Source organism: Cotesia typhae, unplaced genomic scaffold (genome assembly GCF_013202065.1).
Source record: "Cotesia typhae breed Kobodo isofemale line unplaced genomic scaffold, CoteBio_Ctyphae contig_22, whole genome shotgun sequence".
In the NCBI taxonomy this organism is placed as follows: domain Eukaryota; kingdom Metazoa; phylum Arthropoda; class Insecta; order Hymenoptera; family Braconidae; genus Cotesia; species Cotesia typhae.
Genome location: NW_027423728.1, coordinates 6,994,218 through 7,005,786, shown reverse-complemented (window position 1 = coordinate 7,005,786; position 11,569 = coordinate 6,994,218). Strand labels below are relative to the sequence as shown.

Genomic DNA, 11,569 nt, shown 5'->3' with positions numbered 1-11,569 from the left:
GCTTTAACTTCAATACTTCTTAAAGTGCTTGTAATTTATTATGACTTTACACAATATTAATTATTAATTTTATTATTTTTAATTAAATTATTTATATTAATTTTTCTTGTTTCAAAGTTATACAAATATTTATTTAATTTTTTCATTCAATTTTCTAAATATTATTCCAGAGTGCGTACGTCGCTAAAATATAAAATATGTGCGTATTTTTTTTTATTTCCATTTATTGTTTTTTTTTATATTTTATCCACTTTATTATTACAATTATCTATTTATTAGTGCAACATTTTAATAAATTCAATAAAATTGCGAGCAGCAAAAGGCACGCTCGTACTATTATTTTTTTTTAATTTTAAATTTTATTGTTTCAGTATTTTTTATTTTCAATAAAAGATTTTTTTTGTCTAAAATAAATAATTAAAAAAAAAAAAAAAATTTGAATTACAAATAAATTGACTGATTAATTTATAAAACGATTAAATATCGTTTACAATTATGATTACTTATGACAAATATATATTTATATTGTTGGCAGTAATTGATGGAAATAATTTCCAATTAACTTCTAATTATTATAATATTTATTTAAATATTAAATCGTGACCTAGTTGTTATATATTTTATTTACAGGACTACAAGGCAAGATAACACCTATTATTATTCCTTTGATCTTGTTCCATTAATCTCAAAGAAAAGTATTGTATATTATTAAATTTATCCGAGTTTTTAAAACAACTCTGTATCAATAATTCACAGTACTTGTGCTGCTAATTTGAATTTTATTATTATTGTTATTATTTTCATATAATACAAATTGGGAGGTACACATCTATCTAAAAAAATAATTAACGTAGACGACTCACAAATGACATCGACTACGAACTACAGCATATTGAACAACGATCTCAGTTGTTCATAGCTCGCTACAACTATCAGCTTTAGAATTGTTATGCTTTACTTTTTCTTATAATACTAAATGCTTAAAAATTAATCGCGGCAATATGTTGAGTCATCAAACTTTTTATTATTTTTTTATTATATTACAATTAATTTATTAATAGTAATTATTTATTTTTTTTTACAAAATACGTAATCTGTTTCTGTTTTTTTTTTCAGGCGTATTTTTTTTATTAATATTAAATATACTACGGAATTTTTTTTTAAATTGTTCTATTATTTACATATTTACTAAATTTTCTTACTGTTTAAATAAAATATGTGTCGACCTGTGGTGAAAAAAAAATTTTATATAATAGCAAATATAATTATTATTTTACAAAAAAAAATATATCGGTTTTTTTTTTTGTTATAAAATAAATTTCTAACGCGAATAATTTTTTTTCAAATAATTTTTAATCCGTAAAATTTTTTTTTCTTACTTTTGTGCAATTAAATATAGTATTCATAATTTAATTTTAATAAAATAATTAATTTTGATTAAAATAATGGTAATAAAAAATGATTACTATTATTTTAATCCACCTCATGGTATTTACACTCTCCGGATTTATTTTATATTCCGAATTTCGATGATATTAAAAAAGTATTAAAATTAAATCCGAGTAGTGTAATCCTACCTTTTGACTAGCGTATATTATTTCATTGAGTATTTACACGCACTCAAGTATCTTTGGTGTGTATGTCAATTAAAGCTCAATTCTTTTATTTTCCATTTAAATAAAATGGTCTTAATTAAATAATTAAATAATTTTAACAGTCTTTGAATAAAAAAAAAAAAAAAATTTTTTTCTATTAAAATTAATAATAAATTAGGTCGTTAAAAAAAATTAAAATATATAATAAAGGAGGCAGCTTCGTTACAAGTTATTTGAGCATAGGCTACATTGTATCTATTATTTTTGCTCATATATATAATATTACAAATACTTATTCTGTTAGTAACTTTATTTCACAGCTGCGAGTAAAGCCGTTTATCAGCTGTTTAAAATTCAATATTCAATAAAATAATAATTAAACAACAATAGTAGACTATTGTTCATATTGGCAACCGATATACCGTAAGTATATTATTATTATTATTATTATTATTTATTATTAATTCGAACCTACTGTGGATTATAGTCTATTATTTTTTATCATTACTATTGCTAATAATTACCATATTATTATAATTATAATTATAATTATAATTATTATTATTATTATTATTATTATTATTATTATTGTTGTTATACTTATACAACGACGATATTGTTGATGACAAAGAGGATTGCGATGTAAGATGATGAAGGGCAAGGACTATTGAGGAGGACATCTGACGACAGTGTCTTTGGCATATTCGCTAAATTTTTTATCAATAGGAACTCTGTCATCGTAGAGAGTTGGCGCTTGCAAAATAATTCCAGCTGTTCCGACTAAAACGGCCAGAGTGAAAATCCACAAGAATAACCTGTCCAGTACCATCGCCACGTACTTCCAGTCTTCTTTTACCTGGATAAATAAAATAAATAAGAATGAAGTGTATGTTTAGACAGTAATTATTTTTTTCTTATTTTTACCTTGGTAGAATCTTCAAGCATTTTAGTGTGCTCAGCAATAAAACGAACGCAGATGCAGGATCTATGGATCTCAGGTGGGCAACTTGAGTGGGAAAATGTTGAAGAATTTCTAAGAACTGGACTTTTGATATCTTCAATCCCAGCTGCACCCGGTAAATCCTCGCACTCGGCGTTTAAAGGAAGCGGTGGTATTGGACCGTGGATCAGACAGCTTCCTCCAAATCTTGCTTGTTCTGCCAGGCTGGTTTGTAAAATTGATATTTTGTATTTAATTAAATTTTCATTTTTAAAAATTTAATTTTTACTTTTTTAAAAAAGTTTTTATTTTTAAAAATTTAATTTTTATTTCAATTATAATTATTGTAATATTTTATAACTAGATATTTAATCAAGTGAGATAATGAATAAATTAATAATTAAATTATTAATTAGCTAATTTATAAAGTAAATTAAATGATCCGAATAATAATTTAAAAATGAAAATAATCAACAATATTCGATAAAAACTCTTAATCGAATAATTAAAGCAATAAAAATAAAAATTAAAAATATTTTTGGTATTATAGTAAGAACCTGGAGGGTGAAAGATCCTCTTTAGAAACATGTCTGCTAGAAAATCTCTTGGGTGTTAAATGTTCTTCACTGTCTTCTTGACTCGAAGGATGATAAGGATAATAACTTGCTTTTTCTTTTCCTCTAACAGGTCTCATGTTGAGAACTCGCCCGGAAGAAAATCTTAAAAAATTTATATAATAAAATAATTTAGTTTCAGCGTAGGATAAAAATACGCTTGAGCTTGAAGGGCTTATCGATTAAATTGCATTACATTTACTAGTAAATACACACACACACACACACACACACACACACACACACACACACACACACACACACACACACACACACACACACACACACACACACACACACACACACAATATTACCGCGACTTGTTCTATTACAATTTTTACAACAATTTATTGATAAGGAAAAAAATATATATTTTTTTAACAAATAAATTTTATTGCATGAAATTATTTTTGAGAAATTTTTCTTAATTTTTATATGAATAAAATACTAACCGACTTGGCTCAAATTTATATTGCGGCCTTCGCATCACTAGTAATCGTGGTAAAATGTGGATAAATACCCGCTTCACCCAGGGCGCCATTTTATGTGTTTGCGGTGAACGAAAGTGGACATTCAATACCACCACCGTTACACAAATGCTGAAACAAATAACGGTATTCGGTTTTATGTTTGTAATTATTTTTTTTTCATTAAAAAAAAAAAAAAAAAAAAAAAATTCAAAAATTCAATTATCAATAATAATTATTAAAATTTTCAGGGATGATTAACGACCTCAATAATAAATATTCGTAACAGTTTTACAGCGTCAGTAAAGTCGATCCAAATTGCAACCACTTTTTCATCTACCTAAGTGTCTACCTAAGCATTGATCAACGTCGACTCGAAAGGACGACGCAATTTATTCTTCACTCTAAAGATGAAAGCTTTGTGGTTTTAATAAAAAGCGAAAAAATAAACCATTGAAATATAAAATCTTTATTTTTTGGTGTATGTCAATATATATTAAAGTTTAAGAAAAAAAAAAAAAAAAAAAAATGGATTATCCAGATTTTATGAGAAAATATTCATCAAAATAATTTCAACAAATTTATTTATCATTCAAGATATTTAAATATATTTTTCTCGTATCTAGGACAGCAATTTTTTTTTCCTTTCAAAAGCGTAAAATTATTATTTTAAATAAACAGCGTATTGAAATAACTTTTTGCACAAAAGTATTACTCTATATTAATGTAAGGGTAGAGGAAAAGTTTTTTCAGCATTGAGTTTAAAGTTTGTTTAAGGTTCGAATGCAGCCCTATCAATTGCTCGGAAAAAAAAAACTTTTTACGGATTTTTCAGTCATCTCAACGGATATTTTATATAAAATTTTTTTTTTATTTATGATTGAAACTCTTGCTCATTTCTTTTCTTTATTTTATTATATTTTTTACGTTGCTCGGTTGTCGATGTATATACTCTTGGGAGATTTCACCAAACGGAAACGTCACCACGTCGAAAAATAAAAATAAAGGCGATGAGTTTTCTTTTATAGTTTAACTCACTTGGTGGCTATGACAAAAGTATAAGTTTTCGATTAAAAAGCCTCGCTTGTAAATATTTAAATACTTGGTTAAGACTTTAATTCATCAATTGTCTTTAATAATATCTTGTGTAGAATGATTTTATTGTTGGGAAATTATTGATGTAGGAGTAAGAGGGATTATCCGATTGGAGGATTACGTATAAATCAGAAGACATGAATTAAATCAATTAACAGCCTCATTGCTCATTGACTAATCCTTATTTACATATATTATATGATAAATCCGTTTTATTTGGGATTTGTGCTGAGAATCGGCAATTATTATTGTGAGCTACAAATAAATAAAATTTTGCTTTATTAAATAATAAATTTTGTTAAATTGCACTGTAATTTTTTAACTATTGACTTTTTTCAAGATATAAGCTCATCCCAATGTTATACTCATCAAGAGCTTTCATTTGAGTACCCACATGCATTTTCATATATTTTTCATATATACATATATGTAGGAGCAGGAAAAATATTTTGTTGTAAATATTTTCTATGCTTCTACTTTAGTAAAAGTATTCGGTGTTTAAGTATTTTTATTTTAGTTTCAAGGCTAAGTGGTTGTAAATTTAAGGATTAGATGAGTAACTAGTATTTCTAACATGCTGTCGCCAGATGTCAAAATATAGTTACTCTGTAAGATGTTTAAATATATTGTAGCTTGAGTGCGAGTGAGAGAATGAGTAAGGGTGTATGAAGTATGTAAGTATACTGTCTAGAGATGGGGGTTAGAAGGGACCAAGAGGCCCAAGTAATTTTAAAGGATAGTTTTGTAAGTTAGTCTAATACCACCCAGGCTAGTGAGCAGTTGTATGTATGTTATTTTCCCTTATCAATAAATCTATTATTATACTTTTAAAAAAATATTGTCTCGTGCTGTAATTTCTTTTAATTAATATAATCTAAAAATCTATATTCTACATATATATAATATATATAAATATATGAAAAATTCATGTGGGTACTCAAATGAAAGCTCTTGATGAGTATAACATCGGGATGAGCTTGTATTTTTAAAATTGTCAGTAGTTGACAAGATACGAGGTCATTTCTTCATTATTTATCTAGAGATAATAAATTATTATTATTATAAATTGTACTAAAAACAATAAAGATTAAAATAAATCCTTCTTGTGCAAAAAAAGTTTGATAAAAAAATAATTTATTTTCTTATTTAAATTTTATGGTAATATAATTTTAAAGAAGAAATAAAAAAAAAAGTAATAAATTAATAAAACTAAAAAAAATTAATGTTTTAAAAACGAGCACTTTTTTCATTATTATTATTATTATATGTTTTTATGTTTTAGGATTTTAACAATCTTGATTCTTGTACATATAGTGTAAATAGGTGGTATGGAGGTTACGGAAGAAAAATACTTTGGAAAGTAGCCAGAAATATATGTTGAGGAAGTAAAAGGAAACGAGCCAAGCTCTCTTTTCTTCCGCTCCGTAAAGCTAACGTCTTGTTTTATATTATCCGTCGTAGAGAAGTCGTACAGTACCCACAGGTTTATACATTTACTAAATTTACTCAAACATTGACACACATATATACGATCAATATCAATTTAAAATAAATTTACCGCATTAAATTATTATCACTAATTATCAATAAATTTGTTCTTGAAAAGATTTGATGTTTTTTTTTGAGATAAAATTTTATGAAAAATAAAATAAAATTTCATTGAATATAAATAGAATCTGGAGACAAACAGTCGACTGTAAAGTGTAAAATTGAAAATTCCAAGCTGGCATATTGAGACAGAGAGATGTCAAGGAGTAAGAATAATGGATAGTTGGATAGTTGGAATATAAGTAACCTCAATACGAATGCTTCACACCCACTTGAAAAAATAAAATTTAATTTAAACCGCGACATAACAGATTACAGAAATTTATATTCTTATTCAATATATCTACCTAAAATATATATATTATAAAATATTATTAAAGTTGTTTAATTAAAACTTTAAATGTAAATAATAATTTTTGGTTTCTGTTAGCAAAGGCATTCGTTTTATCAATCTTAAATTAAAATTGATTTTCCCTTAAGATTTAACTGGATTTAAGAGAAAAGCTCTGTACCAGCGGCTGCATACCACATTATCAATTCAACTTATTCCGGAAGCTCAACAACCTTTTCCTTTCTCAACAAATAATAGATCACTTCAGAACCAGGAATTTATCTACATAATAAAACTTTATTTTATATTTAATTTTCTTTCAGTGATAATTACTTTTATAATAATTATCATAGTATATTACACAGCTCTGCAAACTCTCCAGACTTTTTGGTAAAAAAAAAAAACTTTATCCGTAATTTTCCACTTATCGTTCTACTGACTGCATTAAAATTCTTTCAAACGTTACAAAAAGAGAAAAATAAAATTGGATTGAGCGCCGTTTATTCAGTTGATTCAATTAAAGGTGACTTTTGGTACAAATGTCAAGTACGGCTTTGATTACTCAGACTCAGGGGAATCATTAAATTCATTAGAATACGTCAGTTTGACAGTTTTTAGCTAAATCTCATTTTCACAAATGATTCCACGTCAATTTATCAAATTTTATTACTTATTTTAAAATTTTTTAATTCTAACGAATTTTCAGGTACCTTAATCTTTTACTGAAAATAAATATTAAGTCTGTACATCTTCTTCATACTCTTAAGGGTAAATATTTAATGATAAAATTCACAGATTTTATTTATGATAGTGTGTACACTCATATGTTTTAGACTTGCTTTTTTTGTAAAAATAGAGTTTTGAGAGTAAAAAGAGGTCCTTCAATAATAACCTTTATTATTTTTCTTTCTCACTCTTATTCTCAATTATATTTTGTATATATATTTTGTATATAGATTGTATGTACCTGCAGATGGCAAGTCTTGTGGATATTAATTTCAAGTATCAGGGGTCCAAATCTTTAGATCCCTTTTAATAATAAACTACAAATGTTATTGCGCTTATTATTTGTGAAAATATTAAGAAAGATCAATTTTTATTACACGGAAAATTTAGTTTTAAGAGTGAAAAGAGGTCCTTCGTAAAAGAAACTGCAAGTATTATACTTGACACTGTAATAATTGAGAATATATTTTGTAATAATGCAATTACAGTTAGAAATACCTAATTTTACAACTTTGAATGTATTTTTAGTCGCCTGAAAGTTTAAATTAGAAGTTATTTATTATTTTTCAAGTTATTTCTTGAGAAATTAATAGTTAACAATTGATATTTTCAAAATTTCGATTTATCGGTGATAAATTTTTTCGTTTTATCGAAATAAATGTATTTTTACTTGGAAAAATAAAATTTAAAGTGTGAGCTACTAATTATAGATAAAAATAAATTTACTGTGAATTATAACAGCTGAACCTTTAATTCTCAAGCTCAGTTATCGGAATCTAAAGAATTTATACGAAAAATTACAGTGTAAGATATTAAATGTGAAAAGAAAATTTAAAGGTTCTAAACCTTTTACTATTTATAAAATAAAAAAGGTTTCAAGTGAAACTGTAACGGCATATGTCTCAAAAATAATGTAATTTTTACAATTACACCCTAGAAAGACTTAGCTGGTATTTAAAACTTCAATAAACCCCCTAGTTATAAATTTAATTTGCTATTTATCAACTGTTCTTTTATTGGCGGATTTAAAATGTATTACGATTGATAATCAAAAGATTTATAGTTCAATAAACCAAAACAGTTAATTCAGTAGGTGTGTAAAATAATAATTTATACTGGATGAAACTCAAGAGTCATCACAGCTAGGCTTTTGCAGTTGTCGTTTTGTCTTTTTTGTTGTTATCTGCTGCTGACAGAATATCATTAATTTTATATTATGAAATAATTTAATAAAGCATCCTACATATTTATGTGATAATATAATATTTCATTTCATCACAAAAATAATATTGTGATTAAAGGAATTAACTATTTTTTAATTAACAATAGGGATTAAATTTGAAATATAGATAAAAATAATATTTCAACGTGAATTGAGCTTTAAAACGAGTAACTTATTGCTATAAACGGCATCAAAGTTCATCCCCGACCCGATTGTGGTTGAAAGCCAATATGTGATTGTTTTTTTAAATGAAAAAAAAATTGTTGAATTTTATTTTATCGTTTTAAACTATAAAAGTCGCTCACTAACAAACTATTCTTCTTTATTTTCTTTCTTGTTTTTTTCTTCAAGTCGTGACAAAAGACTCTGATGACTTTATCATATATCAACTGGGAAAAATATATATAAACATAAACTGTATTTATTATTGTTATTATTTTTAACAAGACAAGCACATTTTTTTTTTTATGTTTTAAGCTGTAAAATTTTTATTTTGTCTCTCTGTCTTAAGAGTAAATAAAAAGAAATTAATAATAAGAAAATTTTATTTTGTTTATAAATATAGTTGTTCAAGTAATAAGTGAAAACAAAAGTTAAAGTTATACTCAAAGAATTTCTGATGAGATTTTAAAATCTCTTGAGACAGAAAACAGCAAACAGCAAACAGCAAACTTACCAACGATCAATAAAATATTTATTAGGGACAACAACTAACTTTTTATTTTATTTAAATTGAAAACTTAAGTTTAATTAAAATTTTATAGAAATTATTATCATTGTTATTTTATAAAATAAATTTATTTAATAAAAACGATAAAATGTATTACGAAGATAAGCAAATTTTGCTTGTAAACTCGCTTAATATTCCCGTTCGGATTAAACGACATTTTATATGATGATGCACTAAACTCTATTAAATCCTTTAAAAGGTTGACACACTTTTATTCTTTTCATATTAACTGTTGGATACCAAAAAATTTCATTAATATTTTTTATCAAAGAATTAGTGTTTTTTTTTAACTTTTACTTTTTACTCGCCCCAATTAATTATTCATTGATTCATCAATCATTTATGTTATTAAGAGAATAAGAAAAATTTTGTGTCCAGGATAGTCATGTAATAAAATCGGTTTGTTTTAGTGAAATTTATCTCTAGATGAATAATTAAGAAATTACCTCGTATCTTGTCAACTACTGACAATTTTAAAAATACAAGTTCATCACGATGTTACACTCATTAAGAGCTTTTATTTGAGTACCCACATCAATTTTTCATATATTTATATATATATTATATATATGTATATATGAAAAATATATGAAAATGCATGTGGGTACTCAAATGAAAGCTTTTGATGAGTGTAACATCGGGATGAGCTTATATTTTTAAAAACTTCAATAATTACGACAGAACAGTGCAATTTAACAAAAGTCATTATTTAAAAAAGCAAAATTTTATTTATTTGTTGTTTATAAGTTACGGCAGTCACATAGTGTTTTTTGTTTTTGAACTGGCTTGCTAAAAATTTTGTTTATAAAAAAAAAAAAACAAATAAAAAAAACAGTGAGTTGATTTTGATTGTTGAAGTTTTTTATTCATATAATCTCATGAGAATTTACCCTTCTTGCGATAAAATAGAGAAAAGATATGTAAGCTTTTACATTTTAACATCTTTAGACCTTTAGATCTCCCAATTCAGATCTTCTCACGTAAGCCAAGTGGAAATTTTTGTACTTATCTGTTTTTCTGGTCCGACTGTGGGGTCCCTCTGGCAAATCGGTAAATCGGATAGTAAAAGCTTGCTCAGTGAATGTTTCTTTCTTTTGTAATATATATATTTATACAGATACGAATCATTTCCCTCGGGGTTTTCACTGTTTTTACTATGTATCATCAAAATAGAGTGTACATTTGAAAAAAGGTAAAAAAATATATATATATAACACGTAAACAAAAAATGTGAAAAGCATTGTTTCAGTTATGACAATATACAGATTACACTTCTACCGTAAACAATCTATTCTCAGAATATACATATCTTTTTTAGTTTAAAATTTTAATCTTGAAAAAAAAAAAAAAAAAAAAACTCCTTTAATTTTTTAATTCCAGAAATTTTAAATATCATAGCATGAAAATGAATAAAATATTATGATAATAAAATATCTCCATAACCATAATGTAGAATTGATATGGAACTATAAATTGTGCTCACGATTAAAAACACTTTTAAATTAGTTGAATATTTTTATATTAAGATATTAAAATATTAAAATATTAAAATCCCCTTTTAAATGGTTTTACATTTCATTATTTACTTGAATAATAAATTTTTAGATTTTATCAACCAGTTAATTTCCCAAGAGTAATAGGTATCATTAATGACATCATTAAACAGTCAATTTATCTCAGCGTACTTACGCAATAATAATAAATTATTAATATAATACAGATAATAATGAAGACAATTTAGGTACGAAAAAATTTTTTCATTAAATAAATACATAATAACTATAAATTGTGAACTATAAATAAATAAAATTTTGCTTTATTAAATAATGACTTTTGTTAAATATTGAAATGACTTCGTATCTTGTCAACTACTGACATTTTTAAAGGTATAAGCTCATCCCGATGTTACACTCATCAAGACCTTTCATTTGAGTACCCACATCAATTTTTCATATATTTATATATATTATATATATGTATATATGAAAAATATATAAAAAATACATGTGGGTACTCAAATGAAAGGTCTTTATGAACGTAATGTCGGGATGAGCTTATATCGTTAAAAATGTCAATATTTCACAAGATACAAGGTCAAAAGTAAATAAATTTATCAATACAAAAAAAATCAAAATAAGACAAAAGATTATCCTTTTGACAATTGTACTAACAACAACAAAATAAAACAAATCAAGATCTCTTGAGACGAAAAAAAAAAAAAGTAGCACAAGAGAGATAATAATTATAAAATAGAACTAAAGGAAAATAGATAGTAAAAGTGTAATGGCAGCTTTCTCTTAT

General features: G+C 25.2%; 1 protein-coding gene across 1 annotated transcript in view; it reads right to left on the bottom strand.

The window, feature by feature from the left end:
• Nucleotides 1-1,064: 1,064 nt before the first annotated feature.
• Nachralpha4 (nicotinic acetylcholine receptor alpha4) overlaps nt 1,065-11,569 on the bottom strand; it is a 46,716-nt gene continuing 36,211 nt past the window's right edge. The window contains exons 9-12 of the mRNA XM_074237914.1: nt 3,602-3,748; nt 3,093-3,254; nt 2,520-2,760; nt 1,065-2,451 (exon numbers count right to left, since the gene is read on the bottom strand). Coding sequence (XP_074094015.1) covers nt 2,260-2,451; nt 2,520-2,760; nt 3,093-3,254; nt 3,602-3,748 — 742 coding nt within the window. The 3' untranslated portion in view covers nt 1,065-2,259. The remainder of the gene's footprint in view (nt 2,452-2,519; nt 2,761-3,092; nt 3,255-3,601; nt 3,749-11,569) is intronic.